Here is a 19,090-nt window from a genome sequence, read left to right on the forward strand (position 1 = left end):
ATATTCACATTTCTGGGCCTTTGTTTATTGCCTCTTCTGCTTGCAATACCTTTCTCCCTTCTCCACCTGGTAAATTCTTACTCATATTTAAAGGTCCAACTAAAATGCAACTACTTTTCTGAATCATTCCATGGTATCCCATAACCCAGTGCTCTTGCTTCTATTGGAACACATCTATGCCTTTTGCCTACTCACCTCCTCTACCACTGCCATTAATAGCAACTTATATTCATTAGGCTCTTACTATGTGCCAGGAACTATGCTAAACAGTTTAAATGTGTTGTTTAAGCCTCACAACAATTGCATCAGGTATCCTTTTTCCTATTTTATAGATCAAGAACTTGAGGCTTAAAGTGGTTAAGTAAACTGACCAAGAAGACATAACAGGAAGTAAGAAACCATTCAAACCATTTGTGGGACTCCAGAGGCCACTCTTAAAACACTGGACCATGTCTTCCTGGAGGCTACAAATGCTCTTCACTCCTCGGTCTTCTCAGATTCTAGGATGGTGGCTGACATATGGCTCAAAAATTGCTGAACAAGTTAATACCACTGTCATACACATGCCTGGGTCTAAAAGTAGGTACCTCCAGTACTCTTTTACCCCAGAGACTTCCATCAAACCAGAAGTCACTACCCGGGAGAAAGGAGGAGGGAGAAAGTGTAAGCAACTTACATTTGATTTTGAGCTCCTTTATTTCACGGATTCAGGTGTGGGGAAAGAGGACCGAGCCTTTGCCCAACAAAAGAATACACAGATAACTCTGGCTGTGTCTGAAGATGAGAGCTCTGATTAACAGGCGTGGGGGCGGGGAGGGGGCCAGTCTCCTCTTAGGTATTTTGAAAGCAGCAATTCAGGTTGTTCTTGTCAAATCAGGAAGGACCAGTCGAGCTCACTCCATCTGACCCTATCACTGGGCAGACTGAGGCCCAGACAAGGGAAGGGCTCGGCGCGAGGCTACACGGTGAGCCAAAGCTGGAGCCAGAGCTGTATCCCCCCGGAATCGGAACCCCACTCGCAGTTTTCAAAGCCTACCCAGTCGGGCAACTCCAAGCAGATGGCCTTGGGCGGAAAGCTCGGAATACTGGTTTCCTCCGTCGGACCCTAAGGTTCCTCTCCTCCACCCACTGGGCCTGGTGTCTCCCACCTCCTCTAGCCTCGGGGCCTGGGGAAGATTGTTCCCCCTCGAGTCTCCACGGTGTCTGCAAGGTCGTCTGGCACCACCGAGGCCGCTCTCGCCCCGCGTCTCAATGGTCCTTCTTCTGAGGCGGTTCAGCTTCGCCACCTGCGACCCCACTCCTCTGCGCGACCCCCCCCCCCCACCTTCTTATGCGGGCAGCAAATGACACCTCTTCCACCGGAGGCCGGGCCCATGTCCCCGTGCCCTTGTCGCAGCTCACCTCCCCGCTAGCCCCAATACGCCTACACCCCCCACTTCCTTTCGCTGAGCGCCGTCCTTCCGGCTGGGCCCCCTTCTAATTGGCTGGCGGTGAGCTTCCTTGGGGACTCGGCCACTCTGAGGGCGCCACACAGGCCACTCTAGCCGCCGTCCGGGGTTTGGCCGCGCTCTTTCGGCTGCGAGCTCTATGGTGTTGGCGATGACATGTGGCGGCTCCCGGGACTCCTGGGCCGAGGTAAGGACCTTCGGCCGCGGGTCTTGCGGCAGCTGAGACTTGGAGCTGAGGAGGGGGCGGGCCGGAAGACTGAGCCAAAGCAATAGTGGGCGGTGTTAGAGCGGAAGAGAGGCGGGGTCGTTAAGAGCCGCGCTGCACCCTGAGTCATGGGGCCGTTCGAATTTTAGGTGTGGGCGTGGCTAGTAGGAAGAGGGTGGAACTTAGAGCCAAGGAGATGGGAGGAGCTATTGGAAGGGGGAGGAGCCAAGTAGCCGGAGATGGTGGGCGGAGTTCATGAAAGATGAGTAGAGGCCAGTGCAGTAGGCGGGGCCAATGAAAAGAGGCGCGATTTAGAGACAAAGAGCTACAAACATTGAGCGAGAGTTTGTGTATGAATGTCTGGTCATTTTAGAACAGTGGTTGTCAGCCCTAGGAGGGCGTCAGATCACCCGGGGAGCTTTTTCAAAATATTGATGCTCAACCCTGAATGATCCTAGTTTATTTGGTTCTGGGGTGGCACGCTGGAATCTGTACTAAGCAAAAGATCCCCACGTGTATGTATCCTTGTTTAAGAACCTCTGCAGAAGCAGGTGCCAGTGTTTCCTGGGTTCCTGGGGTGGGGCTCTGTCAAGGATCAGAGGGAAGATTGGTGGGGCCACTGTTGCCTCAATCCCGCTCATGTCAAAGTGACTGATCCTTGCTCTGCACAGCTCTTCCCCGTCTGCTGGGACCTGGCCTCCGTGGGGTGACCTCCAAGTCCACCAGTCCAGATGGACCTCAGGCTACCTCCTCCAACCTGCTGGTCCCTGTGCCCAGTTTCAACAGGTGAAATACTGCCATTCCATCCCCCATGTGCTCCCCTAACCTCCCTCTACTCCCACTTAGGACAGAATTGGATAGCCTCTGTTACATCTTCTAGGTCTGGCCACCATGGCCCAGGCACAAGCAGGGGCCCAAGGTCCCATGGATGGAAGGATGCCTTCCAGTGGATGTCTGCCCGTGACTCCCGGAACACATTGTGGGATGCCATATCATGGGTAAGGCTTCCCCAGTCCTGTCCTTGACCTTCAGTGTGGATGAGAATGATCCTGTATGGAAGTATAGCCTAGAAACAAGAGCTAGGGCATCATTGTGGCCACACTCAAAATTTGGGTAACTCATGGCATTGGAGCATATTTGGGGAGATATTGCTGCTCCCTTTCCCCCTGCTCTCCATGTATATATTCCTCCTTTCATTCAGTAAACATTTATTTAACACTTTCTTTGAGCCAGGCATTTTTTGCTAAGTACTAGGGACATAGCAGAGAACAAGGTAGATATGATTCTTGCCTTCCTGAATCTTACAATTAAATAATACTAAATAGCTAACTTTTAATTTATTATTGTATCTATATATATCATCTTAATTAATCCTTACAAAATCTTGCAGAGGAAATATAATCTCTATTTTATAGATGAGAAAACTCAGGCTCTGAAACTTTAGGTAACACTCTTAAGGTCACACAGCTATTCAGTAGAGGAACCAGATTCTACTCTGGAGCTCGTGCTCTTAGCTACTATGCTCTACAGCTTGGTGTTATACCTAGTATGGCTTGTAAAAGCACATAGTACATATCCTGACCCGTGATTGTCGCTCAATAAATATTTGTTAAATCTGATCTATAAAGGCAGAGGCTCAGTAATACGAGCTAACACGAGGTCTAACAAGGCAGAATCTTTGACTCTTAGGTTCTGCTTATAAGATATTCTAAAGGAAGTTGGCCCTCACGTCACACTTGTCTCCATCACTTCTCATCCCTCTCACTTTCATGCTGCGTACTTTGGGCAAGTGGTTTGACCTCTCTGAGCCTCAGTTCTCTCATCTGTAACTTGGTGTCATCAGCAGAGCTGAGACTGGAATGTCTCCATGCCAGGGACACTTCTCTCTGGGGAGCTGTGGCCTAGGGGCATAACACACCCTGGAGAGGGATGTGTTTTCCCATTTTGTCAAAGATATGAACCCTAGGGCAATCCTATAGTGAGTCCTTCTAGAAACTGGGTCTGCATCTCAGGGGTCCTGATGCCATCCGTCAGCTCTGTCACTACTGCCTATGTGAACAGGCCTGAGCACAAGCTTATCTCCAGGGATATGGATACGTGTCCCTGTTATTGACATTGCTGGGACCTTCTCTTCCTTCTCTTCTCTTCTCTTCATTGCTTGGACCTTCTGGTCTCAGCACACACATCACTTCTTCAGAGAGGCTTTCCTCTACTCCCTGTCTTGTCTGGGGTCCCTCTTATGCCCTGTGTAAACTCTTGATTTGTTTCCTTAGCGGCCTTTAGCATAATTTGTAGTTATTATATTATTTCTCTGTGTACTTGGATTTTGTCTTTCTCCATCAATGAAGACATGAACTCCATGAGGGCAGAGACTGGGTCTGTCTTGTTTGCCATTGTATACAGTGCCTGTTGCAACAAATAAGTAGTTGGGTGTCCTTTCTCGTGCATAACACAGGAGGGGACAGGGAAAACCAAGCAGTCACTGGGCTAGGAGCTAGCTTAGGTCTTCTGCAGACCTGTTGGAGAAGAGACACCCACAACAAGCCTGTAGCTGTGAATGTGTGTGGTGGGGTGGCTTGGGGGTGGGGGAGGAGTTGTGCCAGGCTAGAGAAAGAGGGAGCCTGATGGGGAACTCTGACCTGTCTGCATTTGGCTGCATGTGTGGCCAAGCCCAAACTTTCCACGTTATCTTTTTGCCTGCTTAGACTTTGTTTATTCAGTCACTCGCTCAGGCGTTTATTCAGCGTGTATTTATTAGTGCTGTATCTTAGTGCTCTGCTAGGCGCCGGGGATACATAGGTGAGCAAAACAGACATGGTTCCTCCCTCGTGGTGCTTAGAGACTAACAGGAGAGACAGACCTTGATGAATAATTGTAGAGATGGCTGTTTAAGTACCAGTGTGATCAGGGCTCCATGGGGGAAGTTCGGGTGCTTACGAGAGTGTGCAGTGGGGGAGCGGCTACAGCCAGGAGTCAGGAAGGACTTCTCGAGGAAATGATGTTGGCGATGTAGGCGGAGACTGAAGGAGTTGACTGGTGGAGAGCTGTGTCCCCTGATGTGCTGTCTTCCTCAGGGCACCCTGGCCGTGCTGGCCCTGCAGCTGGCAAGGCAGATCCACTTCCAGGCATCCCTGCCAGCAGGACCTTGGCGAGCGGAGCGCTGCTTTTGGCGCAGTCCTCTGGACCGTTTCCTCTCATCTCCCTTGAGGCACCCGCGCTCCTGTGAGTTCTCAGTCCCGGGGACAGGAGAGCTGGGCTGGGAGTTTCTCTGGGCCAGGAAGCATCTCTGGACACACCTCAGGAAAAGAGCCGTCAGCAGCTCCTTGCCTCTCCTATCTGCAGTCAGAGGAAGAGGAATGGGAGGAAGGTCTGTCCACCCGGCATGTGGGCCACGCCTGCCCTCCAGGGTCCTCCCATGTCCTCCCCTCCCCTTCCATTGACGGAGCCCCGCAGGGGTCCAGGTTATTTTAGATCCTAGGAGTGGCTTCCTGCCCACTCCTCAGCCAGTTAGGTCATTCTCTGGTCAGCCATTCATCAATAAGTGAATCTTTATTGAATGGCTATCATGTGCCATGGTACAGAGGCAATGCAGCATAGTGATTAAGGCTCTGGAGTCACATTGTCAGGGTTCAAGCCCAGAACTGCTGATACTAGTTTGGTGTCCTTGGATGAGTCACTTTTAACTTCCCTGTGCCTCAGTTTCTTCACCTATAGAATGGGGAAATAATAAAACCCATCCCCACAGGTTTCTTGGAAGGACCAGATGAGCTAATACATGTCGAGGACTTAGAACAGTGCCTGGCATGTAGTATGTGCTCAGTAAGTAGCGGTTTAAGTTCTTGCCCTTAGTATTATGATTATAATCATAATCAGTATTAACCATCAAACAAAGTGCTAAGTGCTGGGGCTAGAACAGTGAATAAAGTAGATCCCTCCCTGCGACTGGAAGAATTCAAGCCAAGGAGTGATTTATGCTTGGGGTGTGGGGATCAGCATAAATGTGGGCCCCTCTCCACCCCTGCGGAGGGAAGCCAGCCAAGGAAATGGAGGAGGAGGCATGTGAAGGACGTGTCTCAGGAGTTTCCAGATTCTTCCTTTGGTCCGCGAAGCCTCAGGGAGGGCTCAGTCAGCCCCAGCAGGCTGAACCTATCCCCTTCTGATGTGACCGCTCTCACTGGCTCTTTCCAGCACTGCGGAGACACATTCTGCCCAGCCCTGATAGCCCGGCTCCCAGGCACACTGGCCTCAGGGAACTCAGGCTGGGCCAGGAAGAACCCTCCACTCGGCCCGAGAGCCTCTCTTCACCCAGTTCCTTGAGAGCAGCTGGTCTTCAGGGTGCCTCTGAGGAAGGTATGGTCCCACCTCCTAAAATCAGCAGAAGGCGGTGGCGGGGTGGGGAGTTGGGCAGATGGACATTTGTTGCTGCATATGCCACATTGGGGAATTGTCATTCCTGTGAGCCCCCTTGCTTTCTGGGGCAATTTGGAATGATTCTGGTTCCTGGCAGTGGTGCTGGATGGAGGGCTCTGTGGACTGGGAGAGTGAGAGAAAAGGAGAACTAGCACCTTCCTCCTTTGCCTTTTCCCTTGCAGATCCCAGTGACACCGGCTTCCTGCATGCCAGCAGTAGCTTCAAGTCCAAGACGAAGCCAGCCCAACCTCAGCCCGCTGGCGAAAAGCAGGTATTGTCCAGATTTGGCCACCTGGATCCCCGTAACATTCCCCTAGACAGGTGGCAATCCCAGTGAACTGCCCCATGATGAGTCTTTATATTTCTTCCCCAGGAACAAGATAAATCAAAAAGTCTTTCCCTCGAGGAGGCCATGACTTCCATTCAGCAGCTCTTCCAGCTCAGTGTTTCCATCGCTTTCAACTTCCTGGGTAACTGGGTGGACCCTGTCTCAAGGAGGGCGGATGGGAAAATGGAACGGGTGTGCGGTAGGTCAAGTAGAGTCAGGGCAGGGAGTGCACAAGAGAGAGGTTATTTTCTCCCAGGTAGGTCGACCAAATCCGGCATGGTGGCACAGTGGTATCAGGGACCTATTCTCAGTCAAATGGTTCTGCCATTCTTAAAATGGGCTCCCATCTCAAGGTTCAGTTTGCCTCATATCCAAATTCTAGCTAGCTAGAAGGGAAAGGTGGGAAAACTGAAGGACCACTCCTCCCCAACCTAGAAGCTGCACAAATCATTGTCCAGAATGAAGGCTCGCGGCCTTACCTAGTCACAGAGGAGCCTGGGAAATATAGTCCTTAGCTGAATGACCGTGTGCTTACCTGAAAATTCGGTTACTGTGTAAGAAGGAGAAAATAAATCTTGAATGACACCTTGAATTTTCTGCCGCACTTAGGCAAGAACAGGCTCCTGAGGTTTGGAGCAGGCCCTCAAGTGCCCTTTCTTACCCACATCTGGAGACTCCAGATTCCGCTCCACCATTTGTCCTATTCTCCGCAGTGACTTGGCTTCTTTCAGGCCTTCTCATGTGGAGACCCAGACTGCCAGCAGCATCTCCTGGACTCTAGTGGGCAAGTGAGTGAGAGGCTAGAATTCATTCAGTACAAATGTATTAAGCATTCACCTTTTGTTAGGCCTTAGTTTAGGTGTTGGGGATACAGTGATTCACAAGACAAAGTCCTTACTCTCATGGAGCTGCCATGTGAGTTGAGGGAGAGGAAAACAACAAATTGGTAAACAAATAAAAAAGAGAATTTCAGATAGTGATAAATGTTATGGAGAAAATTAAACAGGGGGATGCATTAGTGACTTGGGCAAGGAGCAGCTTTGATTTGGAAGGCCTCGCGGATGGAAAGATCCTTGACCTGACTGACAAAAACAAGCCAGTCTTGTGGAGAAAGCTTTCCAAGTAAAGGGAACAGTCTTGTGGAGAAAGCTTTCCAAGTAAAGGGAACAGCAAGTGCAAAGGTCCTGAGGCAGGATTGAGTTTTGTTTGTTAAAGGAACAAAGAAAAGGGTGAGCGTGGTTGTAGTTTAGCGATCACCAGGAGAGTAGAAAGAGATGAAGTCAGAGAAGCAGGCAGGGGCCAGATCAGATCAGGCCTGCTGAGCCATGGTGGCGTATGGTTCTCCTAAGTGAGACAGGAAGCCATTGGAGTGTTTTACGCTGGAGCAGGAAGTGGGGGTAGTCATGTGATCTGATTTACTTTTCCAAAGATCTCTCTGCCTGCCTGCTGTGTAGACAGACGCGGGTCGTAGGAATGCCAGAGGGGAAACAGGAGACTAGATTGGAGCTGTTACTGATGGCTAAGCGAAACATGATGGTGACTTGGTCTAGGTTAGAGGCAGAAGATCCAGTGTGGGGGATGGGGACAGGGTGGGATCCTGTGCCCTCTTGAGCCTTCTCCTCAAGGACAGAGGGCTCTGTGAACCCTCGACAGTGAGTTTTCAGGCAGCCAGGAGGTGACTCATTCACTGCTGGCCGAATGGAACCCGGTTTCTGCCTCATTAGCTTTTTGTGATTTTTCATGGGCAGACAGTCTTCTGAGAATTTTCTTGCCCATTCCTTCCTTCATATGCATATTCATTTATTCAGCAAGTGCTAAGCACTGTGGCAGAACACAAAGGGAGCATAAGCCATAATCATATTTTGCATTTGTATAGAGCTTTCACCCTATGCAAAGTTATTTCTTCTACGTTCTTTTTCTGCTTCTGCCTCCAGGATTTTACAGTCTAATTGAGGAGACAGGGCTTGTACTCTTGAAACAGTTTAGTTCCTAGAAAAAGGCTTGTGTATGAAGTAAGTGCCGAAAGAGTGTTTAAAGCCTGAGTGTGGTCTGAAGATTCTAGAGCAGAAACAGGTTGGGAAGGCCTGATGATAAGAGTTAGAAAAAGGTATCCCAGGCAGGAGAAATAGCTTGAGCAAAAGCTTAGAGTTGAGAGTAGGCTGTGCTCAGCCCCTTCCCTGTTTTCCTGTTCGTTTGGATGATAAAGAGAACATGGGCTTTGGAGCTGGGCTCTCTTTCTTATATTCTCTCACAGTTTCCTCATAAAGCAAGATTGACAGTGTCAGCTGTATCAGTTACGTTATGTTGGTTACAAGCAGCCTAAAACCACTTTGGCTAACCTAAGCACAAAAGGAACCTATTGGGATCTGTTGACCTGCCAAGCCTCAGAAAGGACAGGAATTAGAGAGGCTCCAGGGATGCATGCGGCAGTAACTGAGAAACAGTGTCTTCAGAGTGCTGCCATCAGAATAAACCTGCAGAAGCTGTTTTCTCTCCTGTTGCAGCCGGACCAAGATTCAGATTCCTGAGAGAGGGTCTCATTGGTTGGGAAGAGGGCAGGCACATTGATTGACAGCACTGGGGGGAGGGCTGTTCCCAAATGGAAATTAGGATGTTGTTACCAAGAGGAGGATGGTGTACAGGAGGGCAGAACCCGCTGATACCTATGGCAAACCAGTGAAATATTCAGAGGATGGAAGTGCATGCGAAGTGTCTAGCACAAAAGAGAAAGGAAGGAGCATGTGGGTATCTGACTAAGAATGCGGGGAAGTTCACAGAGGAAGCTATGTTTACGCCTAGTGCTTTCTTACAGGGACAGAGAACATGAGGGATGGAGACTACACGGCAGCCCTCTCTTGCTTCCAGAAAGCAGCAGACCGTGGCTACAGCAAAGCGCAGTACAATGTGGGCTTGTGTCACGAGCACGGCAGAGGCACCCCCAGGGACCTCGGCAAGGTACTACACCTCCTCCCTGCCCCCAGGCCCGTGGCCTGTGCCGCACCGCCCAGAGTGGCCTCCAGAAATGAGCCGTGGGCAGGGCTTGGGAAAGTCCAGCTTCTCTCTTCCAGCCCGGAGGGAAAACTAAGAAAGAAGTCTCCAGCTTCTAGGAATTTAGACTCAAAACACAGGAAGGCCAGGGACCTTGTCTTTCTTCTTTGCAGCTGTATCCTCACGACCTAGAACATTACCTTGATGAATGGATCAATTAATTCTAAAAAGTAGGATAAGTATGCAGAGATGTTATATATAAGAATTTATATATAACAGTTTCTTAGAATTAGATACAATGGCCAAAAAAAGGGAAGAAACTTGAAGTTCCTTCAACAGAGAATTGGTTAATAACATCTATGTGGGCCTTAAAAATGATATGCTAGATCTATATTTATTTGCAGGGGAAGATATTCATGGTGTATTGTTAAATGAAAAAAAATAGGTTACAAAAAATAGTGAGTGTAGTTCTCTCTCTCTCCCTTTCTTCCTACACACACATACACACACACGCACACACTTTTATATATGTGTGTGACTGTATATTAACATATTTGTGTATATATGTTAATACATATAGTACAGGGGGGAAGAAATTTGCAAGATTTTACACTAAAATGTTAACAGAGAATGATCTTTAGGAGGCAGGATTTCTTGGAATTTTGTTTCTATTTTTGGCTTATCTGTATTTTCTGACTAATCTATAATGATTATGTGTTATTTAATTAAAATAATTTTTAAAAACTTCACTCCAAAAAAAGGCAGCTTACAGAGTTATCAGTTGACTGGATGTTTTTCCCTTTGCCCCAGGCAGCCTCTTATTACCAGCTGGCTGCCAGCCAGGGCCACAACCTGGCTCAGTACCGCTATGCCAGGTGCCTGCTGCAAGATCCAGCCTCCTCGTGGGACCCTGAGCAGCAGAGGGCAGTGTCCATGCTGAAGCAGGCTGCAGACTCAGGCTTGAGAGAGGTGAGTGCCATTGGTGGGGTCACTCCTGGGCACTTGGGGCATGTGGGGCCTGGCAGTGACCAAGATACCTTTTTCCTTCCTCCTTGACCACAGGCCCAGGCTTTCCTCGGGGTGCTCTTCACCAAGGAGGCATACCTGGACGAGCAGAGAGCCGTGAAATATCTTTGGCTTGCAGCCAACAATGGGGTATGAGGTGTCCATATCCAGGCATGATGGGGATCAAGTCTGATAAAGGAAGGGATTTTGGAACTGGTACCGTGCCTAGGAGACGGTTGATAAGAGCATCGGGCTGGCTTCAAGCCTTAACTCTTGCTGACTTACTGTGTGCCCCTTGGACAGGGCCAGCGGTGTGCTGGCACTGGCTTGTACCAGCCTGCGAGAATTGTTGTTAGCTTGAAATCAGCTACGGGGAGAGCATTAGTACCACAGAATTGCCAAATGCTACAAAACAGGGCTTTTTCCCCTGGAGAGCTGGTTGTTAAACATTTACTAGCATACTACCGGGCTGGTCACTTCTTGTTTTCCTCGTCTCTAAGATTGGGATAATAATGCCTGCCTGACCTGTCTACCACTTCACAGGGTTGTTGTGAGGATCAAAATCTAACTGAGATAGTAAGTGTGAAAGTGCTTTGTAAAGTGTACACATGGAAGGTGCATCATCACAAGTGGCTTAGTCCAGGGAAGTCAGAAGGCACATGAGGTGAAGACATTGAGCAGTTTGGGGGGTAGAGGATGTCTGGTTGTCTGTCAACTAGGGGTTGGCATCCAGGCAGCATGGAGTTTGTTCCACAGAGCATTAGTTCCATGGAACGTTTATAAATAATACGAGGGAAAAATGGTCAGACGGGTTTGGGAAATACTTTGTTAAACAGGTATCTTTAATGCAGGAAATCTCAGAGCTTTATGTCACTGTGAATTACTGAAAAGGCATCTGTGGGTTTGCTGTATCCTCGAGTGTCTTTGACCAGTATATTTTTTGAGTTGTATCTTGAAGGACCAGGAGCCCTGGGTTAAAGCCAACAGTGGCCACGTACTAGAATTTCCCTGCTTAGGGGCTGCTGCTTCTCTTTACTTCCTGGCCAACACAGTGATAGCGTCATTGAACTCTTGGGCATCAGAATACTTCTCCTTTTTCACTGTCTGTTGTCCAAAGTATCTGCAGTAGCCGTCAAAAGGGGACCAATGTCATCATGTCATCAAACAGTACCTGCCTCTGTGCCTGTCTTTCTATGAAAGAGCCCCAGAGTCTTCCTTGGCCTCAGTGGGTTGTGTGACCATGTGTGGGACAAGGCTGGGGGCACCCTGGCTGGCATTAGTCACTCAGCGCGCCAGGAGAAGTGCACAAAGGGATGTTGTGTAACACATACATAACAGCATGTGTGTTTTGGCCTGACTGTGTCCTAAGCTGGCCTGTAGCCATGAGTCCACCATATTTATTACATAGACTTTGACCTACATGTTACGGAAACTCTTTAGAGGGTAGAAGAGAAATAGAACCATGGTTGGGAGATTGAATATAATGAAAATATTCATTACAGAGAAGGAGAGATGAATGATGTGGGCAACTAAAGGTGTGGAAATAATAACACTAATCTAAGCACTTTCCACATATTGACACATTTAATCCTCACGACAGGGTAATAAGGTAGGTGCTATTATTATGCCTACTTTACAGATGAGGAAACTGAGGCACAGAGACACAGAATATGATGCCCAAGGTTACACAGCTGGTAAGTGCTGGAGCCAAGATTGGAACCCAGGCGTCTGGCTGTAGAGATTGGGCTCCTACTCCCTACCTGATACTGCCTCTCCCAGGAGCCTAATTCTCAGTGAGAGGGGAGAGAGGATCCGGAGCCAGGGACAAAGGGATTAGCCTTTTAACCTTTCAAAGGAGGAGAAACATGTTCTTTGTAATGTATGCTTTGTAGCTCTCTGGGTAGAGATCAGGAAGGCATTCAGGGCCTTCGGAAGCCCAGCCTCCACCCTTGCTCCTGGCTCTTTCAGGATAACATAGGGGCCCAACTCCCTGAGCTCCCAGAGCAGGGCCAAGTGCTTCCCGCAGCCTTCACTTCTGCACACTTTCTGCACCATCCTCAGCACGAGAAGCCTCCACGCTGCTCTGGCCGGAAGCTCCCTGGGTGGAGGGATCCCCGTGTCCTCTGTTCTGGGCCTCTGGCTCTTCACAGTTGAGATCCCTTGGTCCAGGGAGGGTTGCGGCTGGGCCTGACCCTGCAGGGGTGAAGCACCAGCCTGCTGACTGCTGCACCTTCCTCCTGCCCCAGCGTTTCAGTTCTTCAGTCCTGCATGCGTGGGCATCTGTGTGTCTGTCCGTCTTCTCCTTTAGGACTCACAGAGCAGGTACCACTTGGGAATTTGCTATGAGAAGGGCCTTGGTGTGCAGAGGAATCTGGGAGAGGCTGTGAGATGCTACCAGCAGTCAGCAGCTCTGGGGAATGCGCCCGCACAGGAGAGGCTGCGGACCCTCTTTTCCATGGAGGCAGCAGGTACAGATGAGAGTCAAAGCCAGCAGGTGCCTCCCCGAGCTCAGTACCCTGTGACAGAGAAGCGGGTGGCAGTAGCCTTTGGTCTCTTTGTTACTTCTGCTCCATTGGTGGGAACGAGCACAGCTTTCTGAGTCAGACAAATCAAACCTGAGTTTTAACCCCTGCTCTATTCCTGAACTTGGCCTGTATGTCTTTGCACCTCTGTTTCTTCACCTCTGAAAACTCATTAGGTTGTAAAGATTAAATGAGATGGGACTTCCTTGGTGGCGCAGTGGTTAAGAATCTGCCTGCCAGTGCAGGGGACACGGGTTTGAGCCCTGGTCCGGGAAGATCCCACATGCCGCGGAGCAGCTAAGCCCGTGTGCCACAACTACTGAGCCTGCGCTCTAGAGCCCACGAGCCACAACTACTGAGCCCACGTGCCTAGAGCCTGTGCTCCACAACAAGAGAAGCCACCGCAATGAGAAGCCTGCACACCACAACAAAGAGTAGCCCCCACTCGCCACAACTAGAGAAAGCCCGCGTGCAGCAACGAAGACCCAACGCAGCCAAAAATAAATAAATAAACAAATTTTTAAAAAAAAGATTAAATGAGATGACAGCAAAGGGCTTAGCACAGCCTGGCGCACGGTAGGTGTTGAATAAATGGTAGTCACTCCAATGACTTGTCAGGAGAGACACTATCCCAAGGCTGCCTCCGTGCCCTGACTTACCGTCTAGGGCTCTGGGAGCCCTGCTCACTCCTGACTCACTCAGGCTGACCTGGGTTAGTAATGCCAGGGGAACCAAGTCCTTTAAGAAGCCCTTGCTCCAAAGTAGGAGTCTAAGAACACAGCCTGAGTAAGAGTTGCTCTCGCCTCTCCTCGCAGCCCCGGGGCCCAGCGACCTGGCAGTGAGAGGACTGAAGTCGTTTTCCAGCCCCTCCCTCTGCAGCCTGAACACCTTGCTGGCAGGAGCCTCGCGCCTGCCACATGCCTCGAGCACAGGGAACCTTGGCCTGCTCTATAGAAGCGCTCGTCTCAGAGCCAGCCCCGGAGCCCCCAGCAGGGCTGTTCTCCCACACCCCTACCCCTTGGAAAGGAGTCTCGTCAGACTGGGTTTTGGCTAAGGTGAGATAAAATGCAGTCACTGGTACCTCTCACTGGTGCTGGGGGGAGGGGCGGGCAGGGAGGAGATGGGATGGCAAAAAAAGCAGGGTGTCAGTATCCCTTTACAGGGTAGAAATTCCATGGGGGCTCAGGTTCCCAAGCAATTTCAAGTGCATGGCTAATAAATGACTTTGACCATTTCCCCTAGTTGGTAGCCTCACAAATGGGCAGTGGACACATTCATTTTTTGGCCATGCCACACGGCTCGTGAGGATCTTAGTTCCCCAACCAGGGATTGAACCCGCGGCCTCAGTAGTGAAAGCGCCGAGTCCTAACCACTGGACTGCCAGGGAATTCCCCATTCACAGTCATTTCTGTTCTGTGCATAAAAAAGATTCGTTCAGTGACCTGTGAAAAACTTTACTGAAGGGTCCAGAGACCCTGGTCCTCGCCTTAGCCTTTGCCTTTGAGCAAATCCCTTCCCTTCCCCCTTGCCAGTCTTCAATTTCCTCAGGCTTGGACCACATCATTTTTTGCCAGCATCTGATGTGTGTGCCTCCAGTGCTTCACAAGGGGATTTTAGGTAGTATTCAAAGTAATATTTTTTACTTTTAGTGTTTGTATATTAATATATATTATAAAAATGCGATTAGCATATCATAATGTCACAGATATTAAAAATAATGAATCAAGTAGAGAAAAAACCTTGTGACATTGCGTAAAGGGGAGCACAGATGGAGAGGTGGCAAAAGTCACGGGGTGGTTTCATGAATGCCTAAAACTCAGGAAACACTGAACGACGTCCGCTTTTGTTCATCCCCAATGGATTCCTGACTGTCTCCATTTCACCTTTGATTTGGAAGGAAGGAGCATAGTGTCTAAATGCCTGATGTAACTGCTTGACTTTTTCAGACCTTCACACTTCACTCAGCCCTAAAGATGAAGCCTGCGAGTTCTCAGAGAGATACCACAACTTGAATCCCAGAGAAGAGGCCAGATATTCACCCGCCTTCCCAAAGAACCTTAAGTACCTGCCCAGCACAGTAAAGAAGAAGAAAGTGTGTAAAGACCCAGGTTCTGGCCACATCACCTTGAAGCAGTGGCCTGACTTGCTGTGTTGTTTCCTCAATTGTAGACCAAGGGCAGCGGTGTCTGCCCTCCTACCCTCCAGGGCTGACATAGGGCATTTCACTATGGAAAGGACGTTGGTGCTCACTTAGGCCTGAGGAGGCAGAGTGATGCCCATGGTTACATGGCTTTATGAGTCACCAGGCCAGGACAAGGACCCCAGCCTCCTGACTCCTGGCCCAGGGCTCTTTTGCACAGTTCTTACTGTAATTTTAGGTGAAAGCGTTACTATCGTCCTGCCGATATGGGGGGGGGGGGGGCGGTAAATGGCAGTTGGGCCCTTAGAGTCTTGGAGCAGGAGAGTGTAGATTTTGAGATCCTCTTTTGTGAAAGGTTTGTGCCAGAAATGGATGGGAGTTTAATAAAACAGATACTGGATTATCTCATCACTCTCGCCCTTGAGTATGTTGGGGAAAGCCAGGGAGACGGGCAGGGGAAGCAGAAAGTGAGGCTCCGTCCTCATCTCCAAACTCTCCATTAACCAATTTAAAGGGTCTTAAAAGCTTCTCCAAGAGAGAGACCTAGCAAAAAATGATTTCTGAGTCAACGCTAATGACTCCAATTACTGAATTTGTGCGTAGCTCTTCCCCGGCTTCTGGATGTTAGCCCAAGTCCAATAGCAGAGATGTGGTTGAGGACGGGGCGTGGGAGGGACTGAGGCCCAAACCCCCTAGGAACCGTCCAAATGTGAAAGACCACCCAGCATGGCCAGCTCAAAGCGGGGAGGATTTGAGGAGGGGAGTTGTCCACATTTCCCTCTCTGCTGCCCAGCCCCCTCCCCAGCCTCTAGTGGTCTCGTCACACTTTTCCCAGCAACTTCCTCTCACTGCTGGAGCCCTAAGCATCCTCCAGCTTGAGCGCCTCTCCGGCCCTCTGCTCCCTTTCCGGGGCTGCCCTGCACACTGGCCTCACCCCCACTGGTCCCCTCATGTGGCTTTCTCCCACAGATGGCTCCTTGGAAGCAGGGACTTTGTCTTTGGATTCCAGTATCCTCAGCACTTAGCACAAGGTCCCGTCGTGCAGGTAAGGGCTCAATACACACATTGGTTAAAGCTCCGGTTTTTAAGCTGTGCAGTGCACTAATCTCTCTGCAAAAAAAAAAAAAAAAAAAAAAGATTTCTGTGGTCAAATAAGTTTGGGAAACACTGCACTAGACGTCCCCTTCTTATAGATGCACGATGCACATCAGCATATTCAAGGTTCCAAGAAGTCCTGCAGTAAAGAACTTGGTTAACCCAATGCTTCCCTCACAGAGTCAGGCGCAGAGCCCGGCTCCCTGCAGATCGCCGATGAACCTTCCCGGGGCACCCTCTGTGTAAAGTGTCACTTCCTGCCTTCCCGTGGAGCTCCACTTGCCAGCCTCTTCCCCTCCTGTTGTCACTTGGGGTTCTCTGATTATGGGCTCCTCTGGCCATGCCTGGGGCAGAGGGGCAGTTCACACAGTCCGGGGACCCAGGGCCTTCTGTGTTGATGGCTAGAAAGGGCTCTCCCTCCCTCTCCGTCGTTGTAAGTTAAGTGCTGATCCAATTCAGGGTACCAAATGTGGAGGGAGGATATTTTTAAGCTCTCCTTGTGGAGCAGGAAGGATGGAAGAGTCGTGAGAGAAATGCTGTCAAGGGGCCAAGAATCCTTGCTGTTCAGTCCCTACGGTCTCTGTACAGCCCCAGGGGATGGGCTTCCTCGCAGACCCTGGAACTGCTGTGCTTTTGCCATTAAAATTCCGTTATTAATGACTCATTGTCAGTGCCCTGAAAGGAAATGTGAGGGGAGGCTAGGGAGGTGGCCTTTGTTAGCAGGGCCAGCCTGGGTCAGGATGACCCCAGGTTCGAGCCCTGATGCCCTCAGCAATGAGCCCTTTGCGCAAGGCTCTGCTGCCTCAGTTTCCTCATCTGGAGATGCTGTTTTCAGGGAGCCCTGACACTGTGGAGGGAATGAGGCTGTTTGGTTCATTATATCTTCAGTGCTAATACAGGGCAGGGCACTTAGTAAATGTTCAGTAAATATTCATTCAGTAAATGAGTGATTCTATGCATTGTCTTTTCTCCAGCGGACACCAGCACCAAGCCTACCCAGCAACATAGGAGGTGCTTTAAAATATCTGTTGAATGTATGATTCTGTATACCCCTCCCCTGACTGCCATTCCTAGTGCTACTTCTGACCTGTAGTAATTGCTCAGCAAACTTAAAATGTTTGTTGAATGAGCGTTTCTGATCGTGCCCTCGACCCCGGACCCATTATATTGTGCCCAGTACTCAGTAGGGACTGGAAAACACTGACCTATTTTCTAGGTACACACTATGTGCCAGGCTGAGCCTGTGCTAAAACTCCTCCCTCCCCTCCCCTGTCCTCTCTTCTCGTGTTGGAGATTTGGTTCTCTCCAGAGTCCCAAGAGTGGTAGTTGCCACTTCACTCATTTCAGTCAGAGGAGAGGTAGGGTCAGTGAGCTGCCAAGCTGAAGTTGGGTGACAGACAAGGAGGCTTCCTGTCAATCTCAGAACTGCCCCCAGGCTCCGAGTGAGCACTGCATTGCACTCCTGGTGCTGGAGAACGGCTGACTATTGATAAAAAATGTCCCTCTGTGCTTTCCAAATTAAGACATTTAACTGAGTGCTCGCTGGCTCGCCAGCTCCTTCAGTCTCCCGGGGGACAGAGCCCATCTTGGTGGAAACAGTTTTGAGCACGTCCAAGGTCTCAGCTCTGACATCTCGGCTGATGTCAAGAAGTTTCTGTAACCTTTCTGTTCAGCACACTTGGTTCTGTCAGCATACACACCGTCTCACTCTCAGCCGGTTATCGGGGAAAGGGCTGGCATCAGCCTACTTGGAGGGGTTGCAACGTTCGGGTGAGAGCACTAACCCTCACGTACATACACCCCCGCCCTGATCAAAGGTCGGTTGCCTCAGAACAGGAACGGCTCTACCATGAGTTCTCCAGGTTCTGCGGGGAATAGAGGATCACAGTGGGCCTTAATCTTATTTAGGTCACAGACCCCTTTGAGAATCAGATGAAAGCACTGACTCCTTCCCATAGAAAAATGCACATCTTCCCAATTTTGCATGCAGTTCAGCAGGTTCTTAGATCCTAAAGCCCAACCAAGAACCCCAGGTTAAGAGCCCTTGATATATTAGAAAGAACATCATCCTGGATCTCAGATGCAGATGCTAGCGCTGTCACAAGCCTGCCGTATGGCTCTGGGCCAGTCAGCCCTTTCTGTCTTGCCATTTCCTTGGCTATAAAATGTTCAGACTCCTTGTGACTAAAGTTGCCCATGTCTGTGGAGGTGTAGATAGTGACTGAGAGCGGTGCTGCTTATCTTTTTACAGGTCACATGTTCCTTTGAAACTCTGCTAACTCCGTATCTTCTGCCTAGAAAAATGCCTGTACACAAAGTCTTGCCTGGCATTCAGGGGGCCCAAGATTTAGGACTTTTGAACTAGAGTGAGGCAGTGATCCAGTTGCGAGCCCTGGTTCCAGTTTCCCTAGGTCACCTCCTCTCCCCATCTCTTCTCTCCACCTCCCAACATCAGCTCTGCACTGAAAATCCACTAGTAATTGGGGGTCAGCACTGTCTACTCCAGGGCTGTGGTTTTCAGACTTTGTCTTCACATAATGGAACATTTTTTTTCTCTTTTCTACTCCAGTGCTGTGGTTTTCAGACTTTGTCTTCACATAATGGAACATTTTTTTTCTCTTTTCTAAGGAAGTCTTACCTGGAGCTCCAATATAGAGAAAAGGGACTCCTGTAGCATTTATTTACCCATTTATTCATTTATTCTTCCATTCAACAAGTATTCATCAAGTGTTGCCTTGTGCCAGGTACCTGGCTGGTCAGGTTGGAGACCCTACCTGCTTGGTGTCCCCCAGCCTCTTTCATTGACTTGGGGAACCCAACAGCTTGCAAATCACAGACCTTGTAAAGAGTTTACTCTGCCTCGGAGTGAGATGATCAGAGACCTAGAGACCCTGCTCCAGAAGCATTCCTGAAGCTCCTGAAGCATTCCTGGAGCTCCTGAAGCACTAT

The 19,090-nt window shown here is 49.7% G+C and overlaps 1 protein-coding gene across 2 annotated transcripts; it reads left to right on the forward strand.

The window, feature by feature from the left end:
* Nucleotides 1-1,476: 1,476 nt before the first annotated feature.
* On the forward strand, nucleotides 1,477-15,454 carry DELE1 (DAP3 binding cell death enhancer 1). 2 transcript variants are annotated; one of them, XM_007194145.2, is made up of 13 exons: nucleotides 1,477-1,635; nucleotides 2,325-2,439; nucleotides 2,534-2,651; nucleotides 4,728-4,875; nucleotides 5,842-6,003; nucleotides 6,246-6,334; nucleotides 6,437-6,533; nucleotides 9,204-9,346; nucleotides 10,190-10,348; nucleotides 10,442-10,534; nucleotides 12,693-12,852; nucleotides 13,722-13,961; nucleotides 14,853-14,991. In XM_007194145.2, the coding sequence occupies exons 1-12, from the start codon at nucleotides 1,605-1,607 to the stop codon at nucleotides 13,958-13,960; spliced, it is 1,554 nt and encodes a 517-aa protein (XP_007194207.2). In that variant the 5' UTR covers nucleotides 1,477-1,604; the 3' UTR covers nucleotide 13,961; nucleotides 14,853-14,991. The 2 variants fall into 2 exon arrangements, with proteins under 2 accessions (XP_007194207.2, XP_007194206.2); XM_007194144.2 differs by lacking the exon at nucleotides 13,722-13,961 and having other exon boundaries at nucleotides 14,853-15,454.
* The last annotated feature ends 3,636 nt before the right edge of the window (nucleotides 15,455-19,090 follow it).

This window comes from Balaenoptera acutorostrata, chromosome 2 (genome assembly GCF_949987535.1).
Source record: "Balaenoptera acutorostrata chromosome 2, mBalAcu1.1, whole genome shotgun sequence".
NCBI lineage: Eukaryota > Metazoa > Chordata > Mammalia > Artiodactyla > Balaenopteridae > Balaenoptera > Balaenoptera acutorostrata.